The sequence below is a fragment of the Plectropomus leopardus genome, chromosome 8 (genome assembly GCF_008729295.1).
Source record: "Plectropomus leopardus isolate mb chromosome 8, YSFRI_Pleo_2.0, whole genome shotgun sequence".
NCBI classification, from domain to species: Eukaryota; Metazoa; Chordata; class Actinopteri; order Perciformes; family Serranidae; genus Plectropomus; species Plectropomus leopardus.
The window spans coordinates 298809-314736 of NC_056470.1; the positions used below are offsets into that span (position 1 = coordinate 298809).

The 15928-nt window shown below is 39.3% G+C and overlaps 1 protein-coding gene across 1 annotated transcript in view; it reads right to left on the minus strand.

Annotated features, from left to right (window-relative positions):
* lamb2l (laminin, beta 2-like) overlaps positions 1-14996 on the minus strand; it is a 61184-nt gene extending 46188 nt beyond the window's left edge. The window contains exons 1-2 of the mRNA XM_042492274.1: positions 14856-14996; positions 110-189 (exon numbers count right to left, since the gene is read on the minus strand). Of these exons, the coding sequence (XP_042348208.1) occupies positions 110-152 (43 nt within the window). The 5' untranslated portion in view covers positions 153-189; positions 14856-14996. The remainder of the gene's footprint in view (positions 1-109; positions 190-14855) is intronic.
* Positions 14997-15928: the final 932 nt, after the last annotated feature.

Consider the following 15928-nt stretch of genomic DNA (forward strand, 5'->3'; position numbering starts at 1 on the left):
ACACAAATTCCAAATGGGACTGAATCAAAGTCTCCATCTCAGGTGGTCTAAGCCAAAATGAGATATGAAAGCATCCATACACAAACAAAGACAAAACTAATGTACTTACCCAGCATGAGGAGGCTCAGAAACACAGCCATGATGGACACCATGATGTCTGGACACTCGGACACCAGGCTGTCTCTCTGGCTGCAACAAACAGACACAAATTATTTCAGAGAGTGACGTCTTCATTAAGTAAACCAGCCTCATGTACATCCAGGTCATCACAGTTGGCAGTCTTTTTTTGCAACTCTTTTGCAAAAACAATATCTCACACCACTTTTGCTCATCTGCCAATGTCAGATGAGATACAAGTCAAAACAATGGCATTGTTTTACAGTAAATATTATTAGTACTATTGTGCTTCCTAAGTGCTGTGGTAATAGCCAGTGCTACAATGCGACATAAAACAGCTTTAAAGGCCATTAATGACAAAAATGCCACTGTAGCGTATTAGTTCAAGGGTTTCATTTGAGGTTGGAGGGTCTTGAATATTTTGTGACACCGAGGAGAGAAAAGGCCTCTTGTATACTTAGACTCCACAAACAAAGACATCTGCTCTCTGAATAGGACAGACCGCTGTGTATGTGTGTTTGTGTGTGCATAGTCACACACACTGACAGGTGAGAAAACACATTGTTCATGTCACACACATTGTTCACATCATACGCACTAAACTAATCTGACCTCTGAGACAGGAAGGCAAGAGGACAAACTAAATAAAAAGACTGTCTTCACTCACAGCCAGGATTGCTTTTGCAGGTTAAATAAGCTATTTAAGTTAGAGAAAGACGTGCTTTGTTATCTGACAAATGACAAGTCAAATGTCTTCAGTTTTAAAGAATTTCTCAAAAGCTTAACTTTACTCACTAATCTAGGTTTGTGATCTAAAGCTGGTCTCTGCTGGAAAGCATTTTTTACACTCAGCTCGGCAATGAGAGGTTGTTGCGGCCCCGTGCTCACACTGTCAAAGGCAGAGGCTCTGAGGAGGGACCCCCACAACGTCTCAACACTCAGTTCAACGGATTAACATGTGTATTAAGTTGTTCACTGCAAAAATTACAATAGGATATTTGTTTTCTTGATATATAATACATATATAGCAGTGTGAATAAACATCTAAATCCAACTTCCAGTGTAAAGCTGTATGCTAATACAGGGAGAGGGAAACTTTTTTACTATTTAAACTTAATTAGTTTCGCTGGTGGATTAAGTGTTTCTTTATGGGTTAAGATAATTCCACTGCTTCTTACACCAAAATACCTTTTAAAAATCTATTGGATTAAGTAAAACGCAGTCAGGGAGCAAAGGCCACTCTGGCAGACCCCAAACACCTTTTTCGAACAAAGTTTTGACTGCTGCCATCAGGGAGATGGTACATGTTTCCTAGGAGGGTCAAATTGCTGATGTTAATTTAATAAGGCTGTGTGTCCGCCAAAGAGTTTCAGAAAACGCCAGTAGTTGTTATTAAGCACTTGTTAGTGTTGGATTAATCATTATATTATATATTATATATTTAACTAAATTTCCAAAAAAAAACACAGTAGTTCAAGAATAGATTGCAAATCTTCTAAAGGGAAATGATCACATTGGAGCCCTTGTTGGAGCGGCAGGATGGCTAACGCTAGCTTGTGGTCTATCTCTCTCTGCATGCAGCGTTCCCGATATTCAACGTTATGAATTTCTATAGTGTCCAGTGCACACTACACAGCTCTAGTGAAAAAGCATCATGGTGCACAATTTATTTTCAGATGACATTACATTGGAGATCATATTTGTTTTTAATCTGCATTTCACATTCCACTGGCCTGAATACAGAGTTTACTTGACCTGGACGAGTGTTAATGTCGAGCCATGTCACAGGAAGGAAAAGGCTTTGGTGGACACACTACGTTACCAGGTAGAGTGAACTTAGTGTACTATTGATGATTTAGTTTAACTTGAGATAACACACAGATTTTTTTCAATCAATTGGTTAAAGAGAAGGTAGAATTTCAGTCAGCCAAGATTTTCTCTGTTTGACTAAAGCCCTAGTTGAGATAAGGTAGGGTAGTAAACCCAACCCACCATCTTTTACCACCACAGCCTTGATGCAAAAGGGCCTGCACAGTCTGTGTCTGAGTGGAGGAGATCTGCACAGAACTGTGAACCCCCTTTTCCACAAAAAACAACTGGTAAATGATTTAACTCAAGAATATTAAAATATAAACAATCTTCCTATGTTACACTCAGTGAGATCTTAAATCTGCTCAGAGACATAAAGATGAGCATTTATGATCATAAAAAGCTACAGTGAACATATTTTTTAAATGAATGCCAAAAGCCATTTAATAGAGAATTCCACCTGTTGCACTGTTAAACTACAACATCATTGTTACATTTTAACAGCTACACAGTTAAAAGAACTTACAGTTTAGCCAAAGGTGACCTGAAGAGGTGGTGGCAGCACAAGGTCACATTTTCATTGAAATCTTAACTAATTCCCCCAAATCACAAGACTATAGAAACGCTATAGAAACACTAAAAAAATCATGCAGTAAAAGAGCAGTATACATTATTAATCCAGCATTATAAGTGATTCTAGCGTCATACTCACACAGCCTCAGATCATCTCACTCTCTGTACTGCGTGGTCAGAACTACTCACTATGTCTCTGTAGACCAATTTTGTCTGACAGTGTGTGTCGAGTCCCCAGTGCGAGTTTGCACGTGTGCTGCCTCTGAACCCCAATGTGTATATTTACGCGTGCATGCACATGTGTAGTGTGTATGTGCGCCAGAATGCGTAAAACAAACTTGAAAGCACAACTGACGGCAGCGATGTAAAAACAGAGGGAACACCGCCGGCCAATGGGAATGCAGAGTCCGGGACCCCCCTTCATTCCTCTCCTCCCTCCGGCTCCCTCCGTTTCGCCCTCTCTCACTCCCTCCAGCTCGTCACTGGGGCACTGGGGTGAATGGACAGCTATTCTTATTCTAATTCCTCTGTCACTCTGTGGGCCACTGGCTGAAAGAGGGGAATGGTCTCCAGGCTTTTGGAATGCACTACCCCTTTCTTCTGGACACTGAGGGAGAGTGAAGGGCGAGAGAGGCAGAGAGGAGGCCAGAGAAACAGAGAGAGATAGTTCAAAGAAGAAGAGAGAGAAGAGAGGAGGACAGAGAAGGAGAAATCCTTCTGGAAAAAGGGAAGAGGAAAGAAGGCGAGAGATGGACAGAGAGATATTTTGGCTCTCTGGGTGAAACTAGGCCACAGAGCCTCAGTGCAGCACCCCATGTAACACCACTTTCATGGCACTTAGCAAGAGAAGCCCACCACCGGATGAAAGCTTCATCTCTACTCTGACCACCCCCAACGTGCTCTCTGCACTCTCATGTAATCATCCATAGGCACCACCATGGAGCTTTAAAGAACTATGTTGACATTTTGGGAAACACAGTTGTTTGCTTCCTGGTGGAGTTAAATGAGAAGATGCATGCTACTGTAATGTGTGCATGTAATGTGTGTATGGTTCCCTTAGGATTTTTTTTCCACCAGCAGTGCTGAAGTGCCTGACTTTTATTTTGGGCCACTGTTAGATATCTAGCGTGTCTACTGACACGACAAGAGCTTCAAAAGCAATGTGATTATGCTCTGTACATAAGGCATTAATTTGTTTTCGTTGTGTTAATCACTAGCTGTATACGGTTGAGTTTTGAAGTTAGAGTAGTAATCCTGGTATCACAAAACTAAAAGACCAGGAATCCAGTGGTACCAAACATGTCATGCTAGCTTATCAGGAAGGGGGCTAAATAACACTCCTAAGATAGGATACAACTTGGCGATGGAAAAACAGCGTGGCCATTAAGCGGGGGTTCCCTGACCTCTGACCTCAAGATATCTGAATGAAAATAGGTTCTGTGGGTACCCGTGAGTCTCCCCTTTACAAACATTCCCACTTTATAGTAGTCCCCTGCAGTTTTTTGCTATCATTGGAGTCCTCATCAAGACAATCTGGTAAGAATTGTTTCACCTTGTCAAAAAGGATTTGGTAAGTGTTTTATAATGCAAAATGATGGAATTAAAAATATGATTAAACAATGTGATCAATCACAATTAACTATTGAAATTCTGAGACTAATTACAATTTAAAAAGTTGATCGATTGAAAGCCCTTCTTTAAAATCATATTTGTACACATTTGCAGATGTCAAATTACATTATGACTCAAGTGATAAAATAAAATCTAACATTTGACATCTAGTATTTCCATTAATTTCATTCCTCCAACATTGATTGTAAAAACAATTGATGACTGTAATCAAGTGGAGCATAAATACATGTTACGTTTGTAAAAATTGTATCCATTATCCAATATGACAATTACTCCTGGTCTCCCCTAAGCAACCCAGCATTTGTTGCAGAGACAAAACGACTCATATCCTGAAGAAATGAAAACAAGAGAGAGCTGGTATACTTAAAGATGCACAATACAGGACAACATGAAACTAAATGTAAGCAGTGCTGTCAGAAACAGGATTGTCTTACAGCCTCCAGTGTTCAGCGTGGTGTGTGTGTGACTGTGGCAAGTGAGGAGAGAGAGAGACGGTGTTTCTGCACTCAGGACAGGAGGGTGAGCTGGACGTCAGGTCAGCAGAAACATGAGTATAACACTGAATGTTGAGCTTCAATTTGTCAGAACCACCAGACCAGTGAAGCTGTTTTAGTGGCGCGTAAGGGAATTGTCTTGCACACTTGGCATCTTCTGATCAGCTTCTCTGATTGCCTTCAAACTATTTACAACAAATACCGGCCAATAGCGATCTGAACATCCTTATCTGGGGGTGTTCAAATAATATAATTATCAATGTAATATTGCAGAGATTGTATTTTGTATGGGGGGATTTTAATATAGCAGTGGCACTAATCATTCTGCAGCACCACTGCACCACCGCTTAATATGTGTAGGGAAAACACTGGCATCTAAATCTGAAGCTAATGTGAGCCACAAGTTAGCTTACTTAACACTGATTCTTGCCTACAGTACGGTAAAAGAATAATCCTGTTAACACTTCTGAAGCTGTTAAACGTGATATAACTTGCTTGTATAATCCACTACCAAACCAAAGAGTAAAAAAACACCAATTTGGATTTTTACAGGAGGTTACGTGCATAACAATTCCCAATACAATGTAATTCATTTTTAATAAACAAATAATATATCACAACATATTTTTGTGACTTTTATTGGAGCTGGTAGCAAATTTTGTTAGCACTGGGAAAGAGCCAAGCTAGCTATTAACCCGCTCTTTATAGTTTTGTGCTAAGCTATGCTAATTTTGAGTGCAAGAACAGAGAATAGGTCAATTTCCTAAATGTCCAACTATATGTGCTGATATTTAGTGTAATTTAAGAGTTTGATTCAAGTTCAGAATGTGAATTTAGTGCTGTTTGATCCTAATCACCTATGGTTAGACAAAAAAAAAACAAAAGATGTGACAAATCAACTAGGTTTAGGCATCAAACCAAGCCATGGAGGTCAACTCTGTTCAAAAATTCAAAAGGTTGAAGCAGCTGGTGCTATGACTAGATTAGAGAAGAGAGATAGGGAAAGGAGTGGGAGGGTGCGTGTTTGTGCTTGTGCATGTAAGATACATGCATGTGAGGGTTGTGTGCATGCATGTGTGTGATTCAGGCTAAACAACTAAAAAACTGCTGTAGAGAACAAAGGAGCAATCACATTCACAGCTCTCTGGTGATGTGACCTTTGACTTCTGCTACAGGGGAAGATGGAGAGGCTGACTCAACATGTCGCACAGCAGCCAACAACTGAAGAGGCCAGTGGAGCTACTGGTGCAAGCTCTGAGTTCAAATTCTGCAGAGAGGCTAAAGGTTTTCTCATTCCACTATCTTGTGTACTTGATCATTTAATTTTGACATCTGAGACAGCTGAGATATCCTGAACAAGAAATGATTTCAAATATATTCAAAATTAATAGGCAATCAAGTCTGCACCTACATCCACATATATTCTGTAATCCCCCACTGCCTCACACGGGGCACTTGTTTTGGAACACCTGTATTCACCCTCCTGCGTGCAACACTCAATTTATGTCTCTTTAAGACCCCCTCCCAAAAAAGCCCAGTCTGCTTTGGAAAGTGTTTCCGGGTCTTCCATCTGCGGTCTCTGCATGTCTGCACAGTCTTTGCAGCTGGGGAATGATTGTAACGGAGTTTAGCGGCATTGTTTTAATGTGAAAAATTCACTGTTAAAAAACTCTAGAGCAAAACCTTTACAACACTATTTTGATCAAAAATGAGGACAAAAAATGCAACATCTGCAATCATATAATATATGCTTTGTTGATGTTAGCATGTAACTACATGTAGCACTTTTAGGGATGCACGAAAACATCAGTGCGTCATCGGTATCGGCAGATATTGGCTTTAAAATGAAAGAATTGGCCAACATGCTAATTTTTGCTGATATAAGAAAACCATTTTTTTAACTGCCAAAATGAAAATGTACAAAACATCAACCCCAAATTGAAGTATCTTTCTTATTTCGCACAATGAATGAATATTACATACATTAAAAAGTATTGTATTTTCTGTCTTCATCTGCTGGTGGGCAACCATGATAAGAGTGTGCATAACATGATGTTAATTCCAGTACAGAAGAGACTTGTTCACTAAAATTAGGTGAGGAAAAAAAGTAGATGTGTTGAAATCAGAATCAGTTACCAGTCAAATGAGTTGTTTTTTACTGGCATATCAGATATTGGCAAAAAAAATCTAATATCCTGCATCCCTAACCACTATACTTAGCCGGGGAATGGCTGAAACAAAGTAAAGTGGAACTTTTTTTAACTCGCCAAAAAAAAGTAGTAAATCTTCACAGCTGGACATATTTCACTATGAGTATAATCAAAAATCAGGAAATGCAAATGCACATAAAGAAAACTGATGTCAGCTTGTAGAAAAATGTTGGAAATGGTCTATAGAAAAAGGTTCTTGCTTACAAGGATTACGCTTATGCATATGTTTACCTCAGTTTTTGAAACTTTGGCCATGCTAATTACAGTTATCTGAAATGAAACATTATATATGACAGAAAATAAGAAGAAGTATAACAGGTTCCCTTAGATGTTTTATATCTGTATGCATAATATGTCTAAATCATATATATTAAAAGTGAATGTACTTTCTTTGTTGTATATATTGCATTAACATATACTGTATTTTTGTTTCAAGCACAGTGCTGGAGGGTGCAAACAAAGTATTTCACTGTACAATGTAGAGATATGTTTAGAAAGTGACAAGTAAAATTTGAAATTTGAAACATGCAGGGATCCTGGTTTTAAGAAAAAAACAAAAAAGAACAACTACTATATAAGTAAAATAAATCAGACGATGAGGACAGATTGCACCTGGTTATCCTAGACCTTGAGCAAAGACTTTGACGTAAACATACAGACACAATCCCGACAACAAGATAAGAGGAAACCTGTAGAAAGTTCAGTGCCACCACTATAACTTCTGTGCAGCGGTCAGACAAAGCTAAGAAATCTCGAGACACTAGTCCAAACAATCCCAGGCTCCCATATCCTTGAACACAATAACACGATAAGCCCGACTCTGTGTGTATGAGTTTGTGTACACATCAAATGAAGGGTTTGAGACTGAGCTGCAGAACACTCTGCTAATATGTTGCAGCTTGGCACACTGCTGTTAAAGTATTGTAAAACAAGGCTGGGCTGGAACTGGGATCAGATCTTCTCGATGAGCTCATGGAGGAAGTTTGCCTCCCCTTTACAGGCAAGTGAGTCAGTAATTAAAGCTGCTGCTACCTGCACAACTGTGAGCAGAAATGCATGTAGAGTCGTCTAGACAACACAAGCCATAAAAAGAAACTAAAAATCTCAGATGGCCTGGAGCAAATAACCTGTAGTAATTGTCTCACTTGTTCCATGCAGCTCTACTACAGGATATACTCAAGTTCATACATAGCCATGACCATAATAAATATACCTGCAGTGTGTAGCTAACAGCAGATGAAGTGCACTCAAGTATCAAAGAAAACCGGCGCCTGGTTCAAAAATAACCTTTGATCTTATGACACAAGAGAACACACTGCAGGGATACTCTTTTCATATCTACAACAGAACAACTAACCCAAAGAAAATAGCACAGGTCCTTAAAGACCTTGCTCAGCTAAACTCTGACTGTTGAAGATATAATTCCACTTTCATACTTAACAAACTACTCAACAAACCTGAGCTACTTACGGACATTGGAAAATGTGTTATTTGCATGTTAAGTGCTGCAATTTTTAGATAAAGGTAAAATAGGTCATAACATACCATTTTAAATGACGGGTTGTTGAGTTACAGAGATACCCCAGCCTACAAATAATTTGCCAGCCATATGCAAATATTCTTGTTTGGTACAGACCCTAGTTACATCATGATCATTCTTATATATATATATTTAATTAAAATGAAATGGCAAAAATTAGCAATGCTACTCTAATCGTGATAAATATAGCAATTGCACCATCTGTCAAAATAATCGCAATATGATTTTTTTTTTTTGCATATCTTGCAGCCTTAGCCTTGATAGAGGTAACATAAGTCAGTGTTGCTTCCTGAGTGTGACTTTATTTTCTGTTTTTATTGCTTCCAGTTACTGATTTACTCTATTGTCGACAGTGACTTTCAGCCAGGAGACTAAATGGGAGCTTGTTGCATTCAGCTGTGGATTATAAATTACTGGTTAGTCCCCTTACAACTGGAAAAAAAAACTACTAACACTCACTAACATCTGTCTTTAATCTTTAGTGGGAAAGGCTATAATCGCCATTTATTCCCGGGACAAATGACTGCAGCAGTCTCAGGTATGTATCAGCTTCAGCTCTAATAGGCAGTGATGGAAATATGACATCCAGGTGGACAAGCTAAGTTTTGCCCATTTCTTGTGCAATACAATGTCATACAGTATAGCCACAAATCTGCTCAATCTCCGTCAAAGCAGCACTCAAACATTGTTCCAATTAGTTACCACTGAGTTTGAAAGAGAAACTTAATAAAATATATATATATAAAAGAAGTAATCACCATAATATTCTGCTGCTTTCTACTGTTTACTGACATCTTTTCTGGTACAGTTCATAATGTAGAACAAGACAAACAAATAAAACAAACAACAGCGAGGCCTACTTGCCTCCTGTTGAGCTGTTTACATAGCTCTGGTCTCCTGGCAGTGACAGAGGGGTCTATCACCTAATATCAGCTGGATTTCCCATGTTTAAAATACCTGCATACATGTGCTAATTTTGGTGGTAAAGGGTCTCACATCCACTAAAATCTGGCTAAATTCAAGTGCAAAACTAAAAACTGCATGATCCACTTTAATAAAAACATGCACTTAATATAAGCAGCTTTCAAATGACTATATTAAATGCATTTGTAAACACTTTAACTTTGTTTACCACTTTGGAAAATCAGCTTACTTTCATAAGCTGCAAATATTATTTTGTTCCTCAGCAGCAGTTTGTGGAGTTTAAGTCCTGGGGTGGATAACTAATCAGTTTATCTGATCAGATTAGATCTATGCATGAAAAGGAGGTGCTGTAGAGGTGAGTGAAAGTAAAGTTTTAGACCCACAGTAGTTAACTGCTAAGTTTCACTTTCACTGTGCCTGACATTCATCCGTTCCATCTGTGCCCTGAGTACACTCTGAGCTGCGGGAGTGTGGTGTAATAAATAACCAAATAGTGGCGGCAGATTCAGTAATTATGGTGGGCTGCCACAAATAAATGAATGTGGGGAAACCCTGCTGTAAGCTAAATGGTGATTCCTTTGAGGGAATGACTCAGTTCCTATAATACTCTAGATAAATCATTGCACAGTTGGGTCAGAGCAGACAGTCGTAAAATAATGTTACACACCTTGAAGTCACAATGAGTATGTCTCCTAAAATTAGACAGAGGGAAAATTGCTTCTAGTCTTTATTTAATTATATGGAGCAAAACATCAGGTCTACTTCAGAAGATTTACCAAACCCCGAAAAAACTGCTGACAACTACAGGAGAAAGCACTGATATACACCAACCAAATAAATAAGATCCCAAAGTAAACAATTAAGTCCCTACCAGTCAACAACTCAACCATCTGCTTGATCTGATGAAAATAGACCACCCACATACACACACTCAAACACAACATCTTCAATTAAAGGGATCTGATTTAACCATAGTGTCAAGCAAGGAAACAACTTCCCTTCAAACAACTTCCTAATCCACTACATACATTGTCAGATAATCACCTGTGGAGCCAAAAGAAACCTCATAATACTGTCTCGATATTTACCTCAATCTCTGCTGGCATCTTACAGTTAAAGAAAGATTACTATCAAAGAGAATTCTGCATTTCAGGTTTGGAGAGAGAGAGTTAAGTCTCCCAGTATGAGAAGCACTGTAGATTTCCACTGCTATTGACCCAGACCTCAAATAAAGCACACCTAATACCATCTACTCTTTGTTCCACACCACCTATGTACACACACACACACACACACACACACACACACACACACACACACAATGGAAAGGAAAGTGTGTATGTGCATTCCTATTCATACACAACAAGCACAGCACAATTTTTCCTATGTTATGCCCTCTTATTCAAGCCAACAACACTGTATCACATCTTAAATGAAATCAGCTACGTCGCTTAGGGTCTTAACTGGTTTATCACAGAAATTAATCTTAAAACACAGAGGGACACACCCGAGAGACCAACAAGAAGCTCATGCAAGGGCATGACCAGACAGTAGCCAGTGCGAAGCCTTTAAGGTGATTAAATTCAGTGCAGACACACACCAAGCAACCCAATAACCATGTGCATGTTTGAACTAGATAGCCAGAGAAGCTGTAGGTGAGAGGTAGAGGTGAACAGGGCAACTCTGAGGTGTCCGCATTGAGTTCTGTGGAGGTCACTGAACTGCAGATCAGCCAAGCAGAGCTTTAGCTGAGGCCACACTGCTACGCGGGGGAATTCATTTCAGAAAATGAAAGTGGGGCAGCGGTACACTGGCACTGCATATGTCGTCATAGCTTTGACGGCATATCAGCATTTTCACTATTTAGGCATCTATTAGCTCCGGCTCGCTTAAATGACAGTTGGAATTCCAGTGAGGAACAAAAGATAGTGGCAGCTATGACACTAATCAAGACTATGAGAAGTTAGATCAGGTGATAAGAAATGAACTGAGAGTGGGTCCCACAGTTATGTGAGGATGTATGAAATTCCTGCTGTTTGCCTGCCCTACACCAACAATTTGCACTTGAAAATACCAAAGATGTCACTTGGTAAATAAAAAAAACAAGGGGCAATCAGTGCTTGGAGAAGCTTCCTGCCTGTATTAAAGATAAAAGCTGGATATTTGGCTGACTTTTTTGGTAATGCAGTGAAGGAAATTGCATTTCCTGTTACTGATGACACAATCTGTGGTGCAATTTGCATGCCATCAGCTGTTTCCAGTGTAAATATCCCCTCTGTGTGTGTATGTTTGTGTATGCATGAGAGGGACAAAGACACACCTATGGCTGAGAAGTAATTGGTTGTGATTGCAGCTCATCAGACTGACTGACAAACATAAAAAAGGCAGAGCACGTTGTGTGGAAAAACACATGATCCACTGCATTTTTCTGGAGGCCAGGGAAGACCTGTCATGTTTTCCTGACCTTAAAGGAACAGTTCAACCCAAAATGAGAAATACACATTATTCCTTATATCTGTTGTACTATTCATCAATCCAGATTGAAATACACCCACAGTATCACTGGGCAGAAGGAAGTGTGCATGTGCAACACACACCAAAGCGATCTAGACTATAGAAATAGCACTGCAGGTATGAAGACAATTACGTATTTTTCATTTTGTTCCATTAAGTGTTTGTGTTTAGATGATGTCAAACGAATACCAAGGTTTTCAGCCATGCATCTGCACAAAATATAGCAGCTTTCAAATTTTATGAAAATAATGATGCATTGCATTTTTAAAAATCTCCATTTAAGAGTTTTTTTCTCAATAACACAAACAGAAAGAACTTAGTTTACTAAGTAATGAAATATGATCTTTTAAAAAAATTACCTTATTTAATCATTTTGACATAGCCACTTGCTACATGTTGAAACAATTGGTGGATTAACTAGGACTATAAATGGATACTTCTTCAGCTCGTGATTACAATAAGCAATACAAACACATCAATTTGAGCATTTTCTACACTTTATAGTCAATGCAAAAAACAAAAAATCAACTATCTCCTAATAATGAAAATAATTATTGTGCAGACATGACAAGAAAGGAGCAGAGGAGACAGATATGAAAACAAAAGGTGTTCTTCTTGTCAGCGTGCTGCAAACAAAGGGTTGATTTGTATCAGGGGACCTGATTACGAGCATCTCAGCCTGCAGAGGCCCTGACAGAGGCTCAGATATCAAAGACACACCGATAGAGCGCAATGTGGCTGATGGCAATGGGAAGTCTTCAGAGAGGCCTCCTGATGTAAAGATTATCCATGCACAGGGGCACACACACCTCACTTACACTGAAACACATCCTCTCTCACACACACTCCCACACGGCCTCTGCCTTTACCCACCTACTCAGCCCACATCAACTGTCAGCTTACAGTCCAATCACTTCTTCTAAAAAGTAAATGGAGCATCTGAGAACTGCCATAACATACAAAAACATTCATACCTCTATCATGTCACCAGGTTAGCAAAAGAAGTGAAAGACAGGAAGGAGACTAGAATATGGGACAGTACCGCTGCATCAGATGTGTCTAAACTTTTTTAAATGGGGGCCAGAGTAGATCACCAGTTGCTGATCAATTGGGTTATTTATGGCTCTGCTGTTCCTAACCTGTCTGTGGCTACATTTACACTGCATGCTCAAGGCAGCAATACCACACAGATATGCCGCCTCAATGTTATAATGTCCGATTGCAGGCTGATAGTCTCGCCTCCGAGCCTGGAATGGAAGTAGTAACAGCACTGCAATGAGTTCTGTGTAAACCATAACCCTATAACTAATATATTAGTTATTCTGTAGTCAATAAAGAGGAAAAGTAGCCACCAATCAGTGTCCCCCTCTCCCACATAGTAAGTTTTACCATGGACTCGTGGATCCTCTTAACCCTTCAGGTTAGAGTTGATCTCAGCAGTAGGGCGAGGGGCCAGGTCCTTGAGCTGATTAAAGCTAGACTAAGCCTACAGGGGCCATGGGAACATGGACCTCCAAAAACACTCGTATCTAATAACCCTGACAAGTGAAAAGAAATAAATGACTTTGAAATGAATTGAAATGAATAGCAGGAATTCTTAGACTTCACCCCTTTGAGCAGTGAAAAAATAAAGCTATGCACTTCTCAACAAATGCCTCTCACCTAAAAAGCCTCAATTAGGAGAACATGCTTTTCAAAGTCACACCCTGATATGAAGTGATTACCTTATGTGAGTGCAGGGGAACAACACACACCACTGTCTCAATTATAGTGTTACACTGTTAGACTGCAGCAAAAAGTGGAATATCATTCAAACTTTCGATGGGGAATCTGAGCTCTGCACTCCATTAATCTGCGCTGCTGGTTAATCTGGTAGGAATGTGTGCAACAGTGTCAGAAATCTGCCTCCGAGCCATGAGTGACCCACTGGTGTCAGTGAGAGAACAGGTACAGGTACAGGTATTTTGAAAACATGGGAAAAAAAGGCAAAGAGCAACTTGGCCAGAAATCTTCCACAAATTGCAGGAAATTAGTAGATTTATAGTGGATAATTGGTAGATTATTTTATTCAAAAAGCTAATTAGCAATTGAAAATTATTACAATTATATGCATGAAATTATGTTACAGAGTTGTTATTATTATTGTAAAGACTTTTTCAGGTCATTTCCTTATGTGTTTATTTGTTTTACTTAATTATTTCGCAAATTTTCAGATACTTTTTTTTTTTTTACTTTTTACAATTTTGTGCTAATTTGTGTTCATTTCTTCTTAAATTGCTCATTGGCTTCTTCCAATGTTTCTGAAAGACATCATGCCAAGTTTCAAAGGGTTAAACCCTTTTCCGTCAGTGGATGAATGAAAACAGATTTGTGTCTGCACAAACGCCGCTCTACACTGTGAAAGTCAAACATCAAGCCAAGAAACAACATGCAAAATATGTTGGTTTTGTTGCTTTGGCCTCACTTTTTGAAAAATATATATTCATAATAGTTAATAAGTAGGCAACAAGATAGGCTACAGAATAAAATACTGAATCACCTGCTATCTTTCTAGCGTGCAGGACATTAATGACAACAGCTATGTCCAAATTTGACTGGTACTTTTTTTGGTTTGTTTTGTTATATATTACTATCTTAAGGCTAAAGGTTGTTGCTATTTTTATTTTGACAAAACTTTACGAAGGGGAATAAATGGTGGTGTTAACTCACCAACACTGTCTTTTCAAGTGGTCCACTAGAGCTAGCTTCCAGCCCAAAGATAAATTAGCCTAGCATAAAAACACCGCAAAGTGCACTAAAGCCCTCAAAACTCACATTTCTACATCCCAACATGAACGCAACAGTCGTACCATGATGGACAGGCGACCTAAAAGGGTTCATATAAACTACTTTCACACAAACAGCCGCAGACACGCGCTGCCCCTGTAACAATATTGTGGTAATATACTGTAACGTAAAACGGTGAACTGACGCTGTTGGGTTCACTGAGGTCTCGAGACAAACGTTAGCAAAGACGGAGGAAGGAAAAGATGGAGCGCTCACCTGCTAGGAAGTTTTCTGTGACTCCCCTCTCTTCCTTTCCGTCACACACACATACACAAACTTCCTCTCTCTCTCTCTCTCTCTCTCTCTCTCTTTCTTTCTCACACACACACATTCACACACCCACACGCGCGCCGTCCCGCTGCGGCTGCACCGCATGTATGGGCTCGGTGTCCGCTGTGCAGCCGTACAGTACAGGACTCAGCTCGCGCGAGGGGGTGGAGCCCCGCGTGTCACCGGCCGGCCGACGAGAACAGGAGCAGGTAGGTCTCATCATAACAGTGCTGCACCCCACCCAGTCAGGCCAGGCCCACTGTTTAAGGTTAAGGTTACGCACAGAATCTGAAATGCTACAAAGTGTGAAATATCCTATCGTCTATATTTTGTCAGAAAACGTTCAGGTTAAAGACTTTGTTTTTTAAACTTGACTATTACTTCACTGTAAAATCCGACAAGTTGATTTACTCAGTAATCTCAGAAACATATTATCTTGAAATATGAAAGTAAATATAACTATGAATCTTAATTTAGGTTTATTTATATAAAATTATAACTTTACTCAAAATTAAGCTGCATTTACTTAATTCTGTGAAGTCATGGCAACTTAAAAGTGCCAAGTGAAATTACCTTGTTTTTACTAGGTGTTAGAAACTTCAGTAAAATAGTTTACTGAAGTCGCTAAAATGTAGAAAGATTAATTTAATTAAAATTGTCATTTTTAAGTTGCAGCAACTTAATAAAAAACTAAACTACTAAATAAACTTTACATAATGCTCACAAAAGCATCAATGAGTTTTCCGAACTTTTATCAATTATCTATAGTAAATACAATAGAATTTTAATAACTGGTGATTTTAACTTGCACATGGACAATTCCTCAGACACAGTGTCCAGAGAATTTTTAAACCTTTTACACTGCCTAGATTTTAGACAGCATGTCACACAGCCAACTCACAGCAGAGGGCGCACCCTGGACCTGGTCATAACTTATGGCCTGTCCATTGGTGGGCCATCTGTTGTGGATCTGGCTGTGTCTGACCACTTTTGTGTGTTTTTTACAGTCACCAGTTTTA